Source organism: Centruroides sculpturatus, unplaced genomic scaffold (assembly GCF_000671375.1).
Source record: "Centruroides sculpturatus isolate CEXI.00-Female unplaced genomic scaffold, Cexi_2.0 scaffold1123, whole genome shotgun sequence".
NCBI classification, from domain to species: domain Eukaryota; kingdom Metazoa; phylum Arthropoda; class Arachnida; order Scorpiones; family Buthidae; genus Centruroides; species Centruroides sculpturatus.
In genome coordinates, this window is record NW_019385642.1 from 63129 (window position 1) to 80739 (window position 17611).

General features: G+C 31.4%; 1 protein-coding gene across 1 annotated transcript in view; it reads left to right on the top strand.

Moving 5' to 3' along the window:
* The window catches only part of LOC111640824 (transcription elongation factor SPT6-like), a 143850-nt gene that overhangs the window by 19615 nt on the left and 106624 nt on the right, over positions 1 to 17611 (top strand). The window contains exons 3-7 of the mRNA XM_023386887.1: positions 3477 to 3599; positions 6130 to 6203; positions 12121 to 12258; positions 12573 to 12651; positions 15084 to 15165. Of these exons, the coding sequence (XP_023242655.1) occupies positions 3477 to 3599; positions 6130 to 6203; positions 12121 to 12258; positions 12573 to 12651; positions 15084 to 15165 (496 nt within the window). The remainder of the gene's footprint in view (positions 1 to 3476; positions 3600 to 6129; positions 6204 to 12120; positions 12259 to 12572; positions 12652 to 15083; positions 15166 to 17611) is intronic.

Below are 17611 nucleotides of genomic sequence, written 5' to 3' on the forward strand. Positions count from 1 at the left end.
CACTATACCTGGGCTATAATTCTGCAAAGACCATGTCTCTCTATTATAAAGTAATGGGAGCTTTTATTGTAGCTAATTGGTTGTTAAATCTCAATTATGTACCTCTAAGCCTGTTACCGGTGTGCAATTAACTTCAAAAAACAAAAAATTATTAATTTCACAAATGTTTTTGAACCTTCAACGGTTCTTCAGTTGGCGACAAATTTCTGTTAGAATGCGATTAAATACACTAAAGTTTGATCTAACACCAAAATATTGATTATATTCCAGTGTTGGATGAAGTGAAGTTACGTTAAATCTCTTATATAAATATCTTTTAAGTTCTGGTTGGCTAATTTCTATTATGATTGACACTATTTAATTTAAACATATAAGTGACTTGTCAGAAATGTCTTGTCATAAATCTGCTGAGAAAATAATCACCCCCACGCTGTTACGTAAGAAGAAAAAGTATGTAAATAATCGTTCGTAAAATTGCTTATTATAGTAGATTGTTGTAATAATTGTTGAAACAATAAGTAAATACTGTCTATGTCTACTATACATTATATAAATAGAAAGTAACTTGATCTAGAATTTTGTGAATCAGACACCCCACTGTGTGATGTATATAACGAGTAGGGAAAGACATGTAAACAAAAGCTATATACTCATTATTATTTATTGTAGGAAGCTCGGGTTTATATCATTTGAAAGAAAACAGATGTTTCTAAGTAATTTAAGTAATCAATAGGATGATAAGTAATTTAAGTAATCAATAGGATGATAAGTAATTTAAGTAATCAATAGGATGATAAGTAATTTAAGTAGCAAATTGAGCATAACTATTTAAACAAATTTGTTATTTCTCATTTATTTGGAAATTTAAAATATTATTTTAAATTTGTGAGAGTTGAACTTGATGAAACGGGGACAAAATCTAGAAATAAGGAGCAACTCAAAACCTGAAACAAATCCTATGTCAACCCAAGTAGAAGTAAGAAATGAGGAAAAGCCAGATCAACCGGACGCAACTCTGAAACAAGAGAATCAACCGGAGTCCGATCAACCGTTAAACCTTAAAATATTACTCAAAGTCATAATGATCTTTCTCACTATGATGGTTACGATTTTAAGCATTCCATTTTTGCCCGTGGTCATGTTCTCAAAACAATCAACATCAAAAGGTCAAGGAATGCTAAACATAGCACTGACTCCAATGCTACATCCCCACGAAGCCGCATACCCATTAGGAAATCAGTTCCCACTTACCCAAAAAAATGGGCAACTGAAATTAAATCAGACAAAGAAAAATTGTCAAAACAAATGAGAGAGAGAGAGAGAGAGTAAATCATAAAATTTAATTGTTGTATGAAGAGATTGGAAAAAAATTGCCGAGAGTTCAAGAGTTCCCCAATTTAGCTTCCTTTTTGATGTGAGTGCTCTATTTCCGATTGCTTCAATTTAGGTACCCCTAAACAACCTATTGCATACCCCTAGGGGTACATGATAGGTTCTTTAGGGCTACATACAAAAGATGGTTATTATGACAGAAAAAATAATATATTCAATATTATGTTGTAAAGTACTATATTATTTTTCCGACTTTCCAACGATTATCGACACTACTGTGTGCCGGAAATAGCCGTTCCCTAACGGGTACTTTACGCGGATTCGCGTTAGTGTGCCAGGCCTGGACTTTAAGCGTGCACCGAATTAAATAATGACAAAGTTTGTCAATAACAAAATCAAATATTTAATTAAACTTCTATTAATAAACTCTATACAGTATTTAGTAAAAATCAAACAATAATTTATTCAATGAAACTCAACAAGAATCAATCCGACAAACTCAAATCAATCTATTTCTAACTTAATTCTATTCCCCTTTGGAATTCGACAAAATCAAAGAATTAACTTATAAACAATAATTCTTATAAATTAAAGATCCTAATCGTCACCTCAATATACTAGGAACCTATTTCCTCAACTCTCAAGACTTTCTATAATCGTCGATCCACAAATCGAATAACTTCAAAATCCTATCGGACACCTCTCTCGTTCACTGCTACGAAGCTCACCAAAGCTCGTTGCTATCAGGAATTCACCTCGTTCGTTTTCACTTGAGTTAGAGGCTTTATAGTGTGAGGTGACGTCACAATTCTGAATGAGCTCACTCTCCTCATTTACATACTTATCTGTAACATTAAATTTTTCTCGTTTATCTGGCAGATTATTTTCCGACAATACTTCGCTAACCTTTTACATTATTCTTTTTAACAATTATCGGGATGCTTTATTCTTTTAAGGTTTAGCGATTCCTAACTGGGTTGTGGGGTCTTCCCCCCCCCCCTTTTTCTCGGTGCGGACTTACTTTTTTCCGCTTGGGAAGCGCAAGTGTGCGCGAGTTTTTCTACGGCGCTTTTCTTTCGTCGGTGAGTTGGTTTTTCTTCTATTTTTAAGTTACTAAGGTGAATGGTGAGGAAACCTTCAATTTCTCAACACATAAGCCCCAAACAAAATATAATGAAAGCAAAATAAAAGTAAAATAAAAATAAAGCTCAGACTTGGTTCCTTACAATGTATCACAAATTAATAGTATTAAAAAATTATTAGATAAAAAATGTTCATTGCAAATTTATTATACATTTTAACAAACTTTATTATACATTTCAAAATGCAAAAATACAGTATAAATAAAAACTTATGCTGCCGATTGAACAATGCAACAGATCAATAAATGTTGTGCAGTTGGTCAATGGTAATGGGAATACCATTATGTGTGATTAGTGATTATGCTATGGACTTTTGATGGTGGGGTGTGTTACCGTTGTTATTATTATCTCTCAACAATATCCCCACGTGTTGTTTAAATAAAGTATTTTTTTGTTTATAAAAAGTATTTTTTATTGTTAGGAAGGAAAAGGACATTGCTAGTTTCTCCCAATTTTCTCTACAAGCGGTAATTTTTTTCATTATTTATTCAGTATTTTTATTAATTTTTTATTGACAAGACTATGTTTTGTTTATAAAATTGTAATACCTGCTGTGTTACCAGCTTAGAAGTGTGAAGGAGTTCATGTCAGAAGTTGCAATTTGGCACAAAGTATTAGGTGCCCAAATCATGTGCGCATAAAAAAAAACCAGACTTGTAGGTACTTGGGGGACCGAGAACCGAGTAAAAATAAAATTAAAAATGGCAACACTCTCTACAAATGGGCAGTGCGAGATTTGCGCATGCGTTGCTTGTTGGGAAGTTGGAAATGCCACTGGGGTACGCTAATGAAAAAAGGTTGAGAACCACTGCTCTACTGTACTCAAAAATAATTTCAACTTATGAGTTAAAAATTGCCTATTAGTACATATGCATTAAAATTTTTAGATTTAATAAGAACTAAACATATTATGCTAGATCATATAAATTTTGTTACATTTTTTATTATTTTATTAAAAATTTAATCTAAAATATTAAGATATACCATTTGTTTTTAAAACAGATGAGGATAAATTACGAGAAGAAATGAAAGATTTAATTAATGATGACGAAGAAGAAGAGGAAGAAGATGATGCTGAAGTTGATTCAGATGAAGATGTTGGTCGAAAAAGACGGAAACGGCATGGTAAGACTTATTAAAATTTGATAAACTATTATATTATAAGAAAGATATAAAATGTGGGAATCTGGTGGGTAAGAAATGGTTTTTCTTACTCGTTTGGCCTCAGATCAGAAAGATCTGCCCACAGGGTCACTAGGATAGGTTTTTAATATTATAAAAAAAATTTCTTACAGGAATTTGTAAAACTTTCCTGTAGGTTTGTTTTTCTTGACATCAGCCTAATTACAGCGTTAGGCACGCTAATGGATAAAATAATAAACTTTTTTGAGAGGGAAGGATTATAGATCCATGATAAGACTTCGGCATGGAGTTGAGTTCAGTAACGAATCCATTTTATATCAACGAAACAAAATTTATTAAGAACAAAATAAGAATAAAAATAAAATTACAGGTAAGCAAGGGGTTTGTAATTCCCTATCTATTCGCTTGAGAGAGAGAGTTTACATCAGATAAACATATACTACCTTGTTGGAGTTCATGACTTGGTTTTCTTAGTTAGTGATGAAGATGGAGAAATGCTGTGGCAGTGTTCTTGTGATTGGAGGGGGTCTTGAAGGAGGATGGTGAGTGAAGCAGTGAAGTTCAGGTCGGAACTCAGGACAAATTTTCTCTCAGAGACTTAGGATTTGGAGCACAAGGGAAATCTTTGTAGAACTCCTATGGCAATGTCATATTTTTGTTGACTGCCTGTCGTCTATGTAGCAAATTCGGACTTATGTCGATTGCGTCTCAAATGGCAATCTATTCTTTTGTAGACTGCCCTGAATGGTGGAAAAATTGCCCCTTTTTTTGTATCTTTTGACCAATAGTGTTAAAGGATTTACAATTGCTAATGGGATGTGCATGGGACGTTTTGATTAAGATAAGAAATAAACTCATGGGAAGGGAAGTTGATTTCCCTTCTTTCTGTAAAATGTGACACTGTCTTCCTTTTTTGTAAACAATTTGTAAAAACTAGATATATTTCTCATGTTAATTAACTAATAAAATTCCGAATCTCACATAAAAACTATATAAGACTTACAGTTAAGTTCCAGGAATGAAAGTTTTGTTGAAATGAAAATTAAAATATTGTTAAAACTAATTGTGTTCATTATAGAGTTATTGGAAACATTTTATAAATTATTTTGAATTAACAATCTCTCATTTTTTTGTCACATTGTAATCCAAGTTTTTTTAGGTTGTTCAACATAAAATTATTTTTTATTGATTATTTTTCATTCTAAATGTATCACTTCACAATTATAATCTAAAATATATAGTATATGACAAAAGATAATGCAGGAATAAAGTGTAATAACAACACCAAACGATCGCCTAATTTATCGGGCTATTTATAGCCATATTATAGCCCGATAAATTAGGCGATCGTTTGGTGTTGTTATTATCTACTCGGGCTGTGAGTTGATGTTTATATATAAAGAGTAATTTATCAAGAAATAAATTTAATACTTGATCAACATTATCATTATGCTGCACCAACCAAAAATAATGTAAAAGTCTGTTGAAGAATATATATTATAGGTTTATTATATAGATTTACTGTAAGAGCAACTATTACTTAAAAATGCAAATTTTCTTTAAGATTATATTAACTAACTTGAAATATACTGTCTGGCTTAGAAGTTTCATTAGTAAAAGAAAACAGTATAAACTAAAAACTTATCATAATTTAATGAAAGAGGAAATGTCTTTTAGTACAAAAATTCTGGCAGATATTTTTACACACAAATGCTCTTTACTATGTACACCAACAGTGGTGTAGCAAATACTTGTACTCACTTCAGCTACATATTCAATAACATGTGAGGTGTGACATTGTCAATAATCTGACAGATTCTGTCTCAGATTATTCAAGTTATGCACAAATGTACAATATACTTGATTATTTACAAAATTCCACAGGAAAAAGTCCAGTATGATAAGAAACTATCTACTGTCTGGAAATTTCTGTCTATTCAGAAATTGTTTTTTCTAAATTGCAAAATGGGGAGGAGCCATATGCTACTGTAAAATGGTGTCAGGAGAAAGTTGAGTGATAGCAAAAGTTGCAGCATGTCCAAATAACTTGCTGCATTCACTGTGGCTTATCACCTGGTCCTTCATTAATGTGCACCTATTTTGCCATTCTGTGCATATGCTAATAATCTCAGTGCCAAGGTATGGTATTTCTCACAAATGGCCACAGATGTTAACATGAAATACATACTGACTGCCAGTCTGATAAGAACAAATACATCAAAAATTGTAAAATTTTCTTTTATTAAACCTCTAAGCCAGATACCCTTTATTATCAGAGAATATGAGAATGTAATTGAAATGAATGATATTTGTTTCCAGTACTTATTTACTTTTAACAAAATTAATTTCTTAATTATTGATTCTTTCTTTTTTGTTTAAGAATGTCAAATATTTTGCAGATATAGGTTGATATCTTTTTACTTGAATTTGAGTTAAAACAACAAATTTATCAAATTTTAGCTATTCTGTAATTTGAATGTTTCTTATTTATTTTTAATGCTTCTTTTTACAGATGATTATGATGATGCTTTGGAAGATGAAGATTATGACTTAATAGAAGAAAATTTGGGTGTTAAAGTTCAAAGGGTAATTATATACATATATAAACATCTATAAGCCCAATAGTTATATTGAAGCATGATTAAAATGAATGCCAAATTAAATCAGGCTATGTTACTTCTATTATTAATAATTAATAAGAGACACTGCCTAATGCCAACTTCTAGTTTCAAGTTACTTAGTATGTAATTATTAATAGTAGTGGTAATATAGGCCAACTTAATTCAGCATTTGTTTGGCTTCAACTCTTTGTATTTAAATTAATTTTAAGATGGAAAATAATAACTGGTAGGTGTGAATAATTAACAACAGAAAGGCATTAAATTGTTTAAATTATGTAAATTTAGAAATAAATTATGTCAAAGGATAATTTTAGCCATAAGTTATCAGTTGTCAAAAAATTACTTAAGCTAAGAATTAATTAATAAAAAGCAAAAAATGTATTTAAGTTTTATTTTCAAGTTTTATATTAGATTATAACATAAGCAGAATTAAATTTTTTCTATTTAAAATAAATTTTTAAAATTTATATTGAAATAGAGGTTTATATAGCAAATCGAGGCAACTTTTCTTATTAGTGAATTGTTGAGAAATGCAAAAAATTACATTCTATTATTTTAAATCCATGTTGTGTTAATTAGTGACTAAGTTCTTAGAACTTACAAGTAATATTTAATTTCAAATGTTGTTTTACATCTATAACATTCTCACATAGTTTTATAGAACAATTGTGAATAAAAGTGAATTATCTCTATATGCAGATTAGTGACAAAATCCATCATTTTTAATTGTGTAATTATTCAGTTAGTTCTATAATCAATCAGATGCAAATAATTCCTTAATCATAATTTAAATAATACATATCTGCAATATGCTTCTTGTCTAGTCTTGTGTTCAATTATACTAGCACTATAAGGGTTTTTCCTTTTTTGCTAGACTTATTACACCGTCAGTCAGAAAGAGGACAAACTTTAGAAAATCATATCTTTATTTCTCTGAGGAGTATACATTTTGGACATTAAGTCCCTTTTCAACTCCATGTGATATAAACAATTATGAGAAGTACAGGAAATTGCGACGATGGATACAGTATGGATGATGATTATTGATTAACAGGTATTTGAGCAAATACGACGGTTTGATACATAACGTTGTAAGGCAAACAATATACATAATAAAGTACACAGTTAAAACTATAAAATTTAAAACCATGATATGGTATACCGTAAAACTATTGTGAGATCTGAATAGCCCTGGGTCTAAAATAGTAATTTTATTAATAATGTTAATATTTTGTCATAAAATATTCTTTCGTTTTGGGGTGAGAAAAATAACGTTTTAGCGTGGGAAAGATAGATAACAGATGCTACTTCCTTCTAGGTAAGTTAGAACATCCTCTGTTTTTCCCTTATCTGCGAAAACTCTCGCTTTGATGGGAAATGTTCACCCCTCATTTATTCCCCTTTCATCCGTTCACATGAAAGAGTTTCTGGCAGATGATTGGTCGTAAATCATGAGATATAGAGGAAATTTGGCGAAATTCGGGGCGTTCATCACATAGAATAAATTCTGAGTTAGCGCTTAGAAGATATACTTTAATATTGTGCACATTCCCGATCTCCCATGGAAAGAAGTAAATGAACATTACCTCTAAAGTGTCCTTTGCCTATCAAGAAGAAGACGAACGACAACTAAACAGGTTGTATGTCTAATAACGATTTTGTAATCTCTCTCTCGATCTCGTAAAGGTTAAAGTATAAGTCCATATCTTGCTCGACTTATAGTCTGTAATTTGTAGTAGTTGTCTCTCTATCATATATTTGTATTACTATTATTTGTTTATGTTTAATTAAATTTATTAATGTTTATTTGTTAAAGAATGTCTCCTATAGAGTCTCTGAATCAAATCTATAAAATAATCACACACGTGTTTGTCCGTGGGTCGATAAATTGACAAACTGGTGTCGGGAACCTGACGTAAGGAAGAAGGTGAATTTACCACCACCAACTTCCGCCCTATTTCCACTCAACTGTAAGACCCTCCGCCACTCGTTTCCCTACGTTCGGGAAAGGCTGTTCTTTGGACGACAGAGACTGGTCTCGCGACTAGTGCCCGTAAGCGGCGTAGACGAATATCTACGTCCCCGGCTGCTCTCACACTATTAAAGTAATAAAATAGAATGATAAAGTAAAATAAGTGCACCATTAAAATAATAAGAATAAAAAATATTTTACTGTAGAATTGTAAACTATGGAATGATTCACAGAAATAAGAAAAAATGTCACAATTTTAAATTTTATAGTTTTAACTGTGTACTTTATTATGTACTATAGCCTGGGATGCCCCCTAGTGGGTGTTCTTTACAAATTTCCTTGACGCATGGTTCTTTCCTTGGGTGTTCTTTACAAATTTCCTTGACTTTTTTGTTTCTATCAATATGCTCTACATCTCCGTTAAAGTCCCAATGATAAGATTTACCCTCCGAATGAAGGGGTGGCAACCCCCAAACTGTAGCCCCCCTGTGCGAATAATAAAGTCAAAGGAACCATACCCCTACTCGCGACCATTTGCGAGATATAAGCCCCTGAAAGTTTGCCTACGTCATTTCTGGTTATATGACACCATGGTCGAAAGGAAGCCTACTGCGTGGAAAAAACGAACACGCTCGCGCACACTCGGGGGTTTGCCGACCTGCTCATTCGCAGGGTAAATTGTGGCAAACAGGCGGTCATGTGACCTGTAGAATAATTTTCAGAGGGCTATATCTTGGGAAGGGTTGCACGTAGGAGTATGATTTATTAGACATTTATTGTTTGCACAGAGGGGTGTCGCCACCCCTTCATTCGGAGGGTAAATCTTACTGTCCCAATCATGTCATACGGATCTATATTTCTACCTATTAAACATTCTATAAATACTTTAAAATAGTTTAATTTGTTTATTTACCTTCACCTGTAAACTTCGATTTTAAATGTATCCGCTATTTTTCAACAAATTTCCCGTGAGTCAATGTGCGACGTTCACTGAGTCACAGGATATCGTAAACATGTGGCGCAAGGTTAATCAAGGCATATAATAAGGCATGGCAAGGCATATAATAATTATTTATACCATTCCGTGGTATAAATAATAAATTCATATCAATAATAAATTCCTATTACAAATAAAAATAATTTATTGTTAATTTAAAATCTTTTCTAGGGCACCTCTAGTGCCCGTTTTTGGCATACTGTTACGCAGACAGACGGATACCTGTTCAATGGGTTATATATATAGATATTGTTTGTCTTACAATGTTATGTATTGAACCATTGTATTTGCTCAAATACCTGTTAATTAATCAATAATCATCATCCATATTGTATCCATCGTCGCAATTTCCTGTACTTCTCATAATCATTTATATCACATGGAGTTGAAAAGGGACTTAATGTCCAAAATGCATACTCCTCAGGGAAATAAAGACGTGATTTTCTAAAGTTTGTCCGCTCTCTCTGACTGATAGTGTAATAAGTCTAGCGAAAGAGGAAAAGCCATTATACTGCTAGTATATTTAAATAATACAGTAAAATAATCAAACAAATAAATAATTCATACAATTGATTATTGATATTTATAATAATAAATCTCTATTAGAATGAATTTGAAATAAGTTTTTATAAATAACAATATTGATATTACATACTTTGAAATCAACTTATAAAATTACACCTTGTAAAAGATTCTAATTTACTAGAATATAAATTACAGTGTATTGAAGCCCAGTATATTACATAGAAACTAAGTATAGTGGAACCTCGGTATACGACCTTAATACGTTCCTGGTGTTTGGACTTATACCGAATAGGACGTATACCAAACCAACCTTTTCCATAAGAAGTAATGTAAAAATAATTAATCCGTTCTCATGTAAAAAAAATGGCTGGCTTTAAACACCTCGCTTTCCTCGCTAGTTTCTGCTTGATTTTCATGAGATCAGTATGTATCCTTTTAACTTTCTCGCGAATAATTTTTTCCGATACGCTGTCGCCAGCACACTGTTTTTCAGTTATCCAAAGCAAAAGCAATTTCTCAACATGATCTAATGTCTTCGATCTCTGTTTAGAAATTGATTTAACCCCTTTTGCAACGTTAGCAAATTTAATAATGTCTTTATTTTTCACGATTGTCTATATCGTCGTTCTCGGAATACTGAATGCAACAGTTAAATCTCGTTAAATGTCGAACACACGTGCCACCTTCATATTTCTCAACAATCTCTTTTTTCAGTTCCGTTGTGATTCTAGTCATTTTTATTATTTTTCTGTTGCCGTTTTGCAATTCATGATTAATAAAAATAATAAAATGTTACAAATTAAAATCAGAAGAAATTTAACAAAGATATAAACCGTAGCACCGCGAACGTCTAGTCTAGTGTAGTACACCGATACTGCTACTTGTTCATAGATGGCGTGTATAATTGAATTAAGTCGTAGACCGAACAAAAGTCATATACCGAGCAAAATTTGTTTCGTCCAAACAGGACGTATTCCGAATTGGATGTATTCTAAAGCATACGTATACCAAGGTTCCACTGTATTCATATTTGTGCATTGGTAATTGTTAGGCCCCCTTAACATTTATTTTTAATTTATAGTTTATTTTATAAATAAAGGTGAATAGGTGGACAACCTTGTCAAAATAGGAGTCACATATTGCCTATCAGAAATATGTGAGAGCCATATCCTCTAAATCAGTGATTCTCAATCTTTTTTTCATCGCGGTACATTTCTAATAATTAAAAATTTGGCGGCACACGCGGTTACTTCGGTAATTACTGCAGGACAACCAGTGACGTTATAACAATGATTTTTAACCTGTCCTACTTTGTTCCTGAAATTATTCATGTTGACCTCATTGACCTGCGTGGGCGATCCCGAATATTTTCGTGTTTACATCAGAGCATTTTTTATACTAGATGTCGCTATGCGTCACAATTTTTATATTAAAACGAACTTTTAAAATATAATTTTATTTTTTGTTTCTATATTATTCAATATATTTATTTTGTTTGTGAAACATAAAAAAATAATTTTTTATGATACAGTAAACACGATTATTATTTTAAAAAAAATTTTAGGCTTAATATCGATGAAAATTCAACATGGCGTCACAGACAACAAATAAAAATTTCAACATTGAATAGGTTAAACGCAGTTGATTATTTAGGTCACGTTTTTTAAATGTCTTGGTAACTACCAGCAGTTACTGGTAACACTGGTTACAATTTCCAAATGTGCCCTAGGAAGGTAGAACTAATTGAACTATTTGTATGATGTCACTTATGTATGGGTATTCGCAGTGGCAGCACACTGCAAAAATCTTGCGGCACACTAAAGTGCCACGGCACAGTAGTTGAGAATCATTGCTCTAAATGAATGGCATTTTATATTATATGTAGTAAAAATACTATAGTTATCACTGTTCTGTAGTAAATGTTACTGTTACTTTTCTGGTACTTTACGAAATCATTCAACTTCATGAATGTACCCTAGCTTTCAATTGTGAGTTACCCTTATGGTCTGTGTGTATATATCACATAACAGTCAGCAAACTTATGAAAATATTATGTATGTGTAAATAGAAATCGTATATGTATACAAGATCTGCAATAAGGGTCAAGAAGAACCAAATGCAGCTCACAATCCATTTGTTGGTCTCCATGGATTATACCATAGAATAACTTAATATTAATAATACAGGATTTTAAGATTATACATGAATTATATTATGACCTAATATAGTATTAATATTCAATTTGAAGTTACTGAGTAAACAGAACAAAAGTTTATAAAATGTTATTCATTAATTATATCAAATTTTATTAATTAAATAAAATTGTATATTCTGTAAGGGATGAACAATAATAAAATAGATATTCATATTTTTTATGTCAATTTACAGAAGAAAAAATTTAAACGTCTTAGACGTATTGAAGATGATGAAGAAAGTGATGCAGAAGAATCTCGTGACAGTATTGGAAAACAACCAGTTGATGACAGAGAAGCTATTGCAAATGAATTATTTGAAAGATCAGATGCTGTAAGTTTTGTTATGATCTTGATTGTTTCTGAATTAAATGACAATGTTACAAAATAAGTAATTGAACTTATATAGACAAACCTCATTATTACATTATTATGCAAAGTCTGCATTAATGTAGAGCAGATTTGCTCTCTTGTTGACAAGGGAGGATATACAGTACATTACAGTATTAATGACTAATTAATACAAAGTGTCAGGTTTTAAGTTTTTTTAACTTTGTATTAACTTTGTATTTAATTTTCAATTTAGTGTATGATTTGCAAATTATAATAATTTATATTAATAATTTTATTAATTTTGGATAATTAAAGGAAGCTGAAGGAGGGACTGCTCATGCTGGTGAAGAGGATGAGCAATTTAAAGATATTTCAGAATCTGAAGCAGAATCTGGTAATTATATATATTGCCTTAATATAATAAGGATATTTAATATTACAAATTACGAAGAACAGCTAGTATTTTAATAAAGCAGAAAATGTTTCAAAGAAACAGCAATAAAATTGGTTTAAAAAAATAAACTGTGTGTAAGTATATTTTTTTCCCCCTGACCTAGAAATTTGCACATGAATAAAAGCAGTTTGTTGAGCAATTACACCTGCCACTTATTCAAGTTTGGAAAACAACTGGCTGACAATATAAAAAGAAACCCCTTTTATTTCCAACTTGTAGAAAACAAAGTTTGAAATATAGTACATGTATTCATAATTGTAAAAAATTAAAAAACATTCAGGTTGAAAACTCTGTCTTTAAAATTCACACAAATAGCAGAATGGTTCTTTATTCTTTTGTGACTTTTTTATCATTTTGTAACTTCTCCTTTTGCAGCATACAAGAAGCCTTGAACATGACAGAGCATCATAGACATGAAGTACCAGCACACATCTTGTTGGATTCACAGCTATTCTTCTTTTAAAATGGTCATCAATTGAATTTTGTCCCTTGGTTTTCTTTTATGTTTCTTGAGGAATAACCATAAATCTTTATTACATTCATGTCTGGAGAATTGGGCAGCCAGACTGGTGTGTAATGGTTTCTTAACCATGCAGCATTGGTAGTCACAGTATGGACTTTAGCACCATCCTGTTAAAACATGAAGTCACCTTCAGGAGCTAGTCGGTCAAGAAGTGAGAGGATGGTGTTGCATAACAGTCTCTGGTAGCCAACTGCCTTTAACGTTGATCCACAAGGAATCCACATATTACCTATGCTAGCAACATTGAAACATCCTCATATTCACATCTTAAGTGGAAACTCGATCTGCTCTTTAATGCAGCTTTTCTTCAGTCTTTTGTTTATTGTTCTGATGACCCTGCTTCCAATTTTTCCATACAAGATCTAAAAAGATGACTTATCAGACCATATTATTTGACACCAATCCTAATCTGTCCAATGCAGATGATCTTTAGCCCACTGATACTGCTTCACCTCCTAAGCCTTTATTAGAAGGGGCTAATGCATGGCTTTGTATGATCTGTAGTCATTCTCTTTTAGCCTTTTAGTGGACATTTTGACTGAAATTGGCCTACCAATCTTTTCTTCCTATTCCTATGCTGCAGCCTCTGTGTATGTTCCTGGTCACTGAGCCTTGATTTCTCAGATAAGCATGCAATCTATGTCTGATTTAGTCTTTTGTATTCCATATCTTTTCTTTGGCACAATGGTTCCAGTGGAATTGTACTGCTTAAGGAAGGATGACTGATGGAGAGGTTTCTCTCAATTTTTTTTTATCAGGATACTGTTAAACATTTTCAACAATCTTTCCTCTGATTTTGAGAGAGAGTGTTTGTTTCCCATGTTTGGCAGTACAAAAGACTGATGTTTGGACCTGTTTAATGTCACTGCACTCATTTGCTGCGATGTGCAGCAGATTGTGCTGGTAGAAAATTACAGGGAATGATGGAATAGCCACTATTGCCAGGACTGTGAGTACTTCAAGGCTAGTGCTTTTACTATGTATGAAATCTTTTCACATGATCTCTGCAAGAAATGTTTAATTTTATCTCACTTTTTGTAGAACCAATGACGTAAAACTGTTCTCTTCTGATTTGCATCATCTCCACATTCTCAATAATGATGCTTTTTCATAAATGAACAGAACATTTTCTGAGATGGGATTTTGTGGGCTGCTAAATCAGTGGAGGTGTATTAATTGTGTTCATTTGAAGAATAAGAATAAAATTCAAACTAATATGGGGAATATCTTAGTTTTGATGACATCTGAATTCATATTCTTTAGTACAGTAGAGCATCGATTCTCTGACCCCTGATCAACCGTCACATCGGTTAACCGACCGTGTTCTAGTCAGCAAATTCAAATGTCTGCTAGTGATGTGGCACTACAATATTTGGCTATGTCTTGGCTACTTTAATAGTATTTTTACGTGTTTTAGCTGGCAACACTCATTCGACCATGAAAGGGAGCCAGTATTTAAACGAGGCTTAATTTTCTAATTTTTAACGATACAATGGCAAAAGTTATTATTTAAAAAAGTTTTTGTTATGCTGAACATCGATGAAAATTCAACACGAAGTAGGTTAATAGCAATGTACTAATATACTATACTAATAATGTATTTTTTCATATTTTTCGGTTATCCGTTTTTTCAGTTATCCGACCAACCCCAGTCCCCAATTGAGTCGGATAATCGATGCTCTACTGTATTATGACAAGTAATGACTAATTTATCAAAATCGACTATTATTGTTTTTTAATGCTACTTTTAACTTTAGAAACAATACTTTTTTTCAATTATGTCATAATTATAAATTTTATGTATATTGTGTATATATCTATAAATAAATACTATAACTTTTTCTTAAAGATCCTGATGATTTTATTGTTGATGATGATGGACAACCAATTACTAAAGGGAAAAGGAAGCGCCATGTTAAATATACAGATGCGTAAGTATTTTTTATTAAAAATTTATTATATATCTGACAATATGAATGTAATGATTAATTTAATAAATAAATAAATAAAAGCTATTTTACTTTCTCTAAAATGTTTTATATAATTTTGCTATATGTAGGATATAGCAAAATTATTTAACTTAGTGTTTTCACTTGTAACTTTTAAACTTTTGAAATTTGTTTAATTTAAAGATATATGACTTGATGGTTATGGGTTTAGAATATGATGACATAAATAAGATAAATGTAATAGTTACAATATTACTATATTTAATATTTTAATTTGCCTAAATCAAAGAGTTACATTCAATTTTAAATGTACTTTTTTAAATCATATGCTTAATGAAAAACAAAAACCGTTTTATTAATAACAGCATTATAATAAATTTCTAAATCTAAATTCTATTAGAATACAGTGGGTGATCGGTTAACGAACATAATCCGTTCCAAGATTTTGTTCACTATCCGAATTGTTCGTTAACCGATTATCGATTTACCGTAGGTTTTAATGGGAATTTAATTAATTCATTCTGGAGTCCTTAAAAAAATAAAAAATATATACCTTCTTACTACGTTTATTTATATGTAATAATAAAACTACATACATACACAGTGTTGCGTTTTTATTAGTCATGTTTTTTCCATTTGAAAGGGTTAAAGAATCTGTCTAATGTCGATTGCTTTTCTCTCTTCTTGACGATTTTTCGTAAGTAATTATATCCCCAAGCCTCAACATGGTTTGGATGCCATTCTAAGACCGTTGTTCTAACATCCTCCCACTTCTACAAAAGATCTTTAATAACAGATATCGGCATTAATCCTCTTTTTCAGAAGAAAACATATATCGCCGAGTTTCTTGGTGTTCTTCATTCAAGAGTTCTTGGCGTTCTTCTGTCGTCAGATCTGTTTCAGGTTCCATTACGAACTCTTTGATGTTCTTTATTTCTCAGATGTGATTTTTGTTACTGCTTTAGCTGCTGGAGTCTTTTTGATTATACAGCATTTTTCTTAAATAAGATTGAACTGAGGCCTACTGTAGACCTGTTTACTCCATATTGCCCAGCAACATTAGGTATTTTCTGTCCACTCTCTACCTTTGCTATTATACTCTCATCTTTCGAAAAGAAAAACAGACGCAAAACTTAACGAGTGCCTACCCGACAGTCTCGCAAATACACAAAAAAATTGTTTTGTCAGAAAAATAAAAGGCTGGAATTACAAGAGAGAATTTCAAAGTTCGGAGGAATACTATCCGATTAGTATATACCGGCTTGAGCGTCGATGTCCACGTCTCCCACACTCCGAAAAGTTTCGAATTGTTGCCCGAAGACAAGGGAAGACCAATTGGTATTCATTATTTTACGTTGCTTCTTCTTGTGTTTGTTCTGTGGGGTGTTCATTATCCGATCATGTGTTCGTTGTCCGAACATAAAAATCTTTCGCGAAAGTGTTCGTTATTCGATCTGTTCGTTAACCGATCACCCACTGTATAGTTTTTAACAAAACTGTTTCTGTTCTTGCACAAAAACAGTGATGAGAATGGCTTAATTGGGTATAAATTGACTAGTCAAAATCAAAAACCATATTGTGTTTAATTAATTTCCATTATCTAATTATATTCTACAACTTTTCGTATTTGCATGTTAACTGAGTTGAGTGCAGAATTGATGCATGAGACTGAAATTTGCAGCGTTGTAAGGGTTTTAATATATAAAAATAAAGATTTAATTTGTGACAAAACAGTTTTATAGGACAATCAGTTACAAACTTGGGACACATGATGTATAATTCTAAATTGGGGCTGTTCCATCCATATCAAAACAGTTGATATCGATAGATTTTGCAAAACTCTCAAACTATAAATAATGTATTTAAAATTTTCATAAATTCGAAATTATGCCAGAAAACATCTGGTTAAATCATTCAGCTCTATACTGTTGCCATTTGTGATCAGTTGTGATGTTTTTTTGAAGTTATTAAAGTTTCAAAAAGATAATTTAAAAAAGTGTTTGAATTATGTTAATAAAAAATTAATAAAGTTTTGAATGAGTTTTATAATTTTTATTTGATTTTGAATTTGATTTTTGAAAAATTTGATTTTACTTAATGAAATGTTGTACTTTTCTAATAATAATAATAGTTAATATTATTAATAAACTGTGCAATATATTATGTTCTAAAATTGTAAATTGTTCAATTATGAATAATAGGTTGTGAATATTTTCACTTGAATTATTATTGCTTTAGCTTTTTAAGTTTTGGGGATGAAAATGAGTTTTTGTAATAAAAACAAAAACTATATCTATATAAAAAAAATGTTCTTCTAGTCTGGATTTTATTATTATTATTGGCAGATATTATAATTCTATATTAAAGTATATTTTTGTTGTTTTTCTTTATAAAACAATCTTTCATTCAGTTATCATGCAAATATATC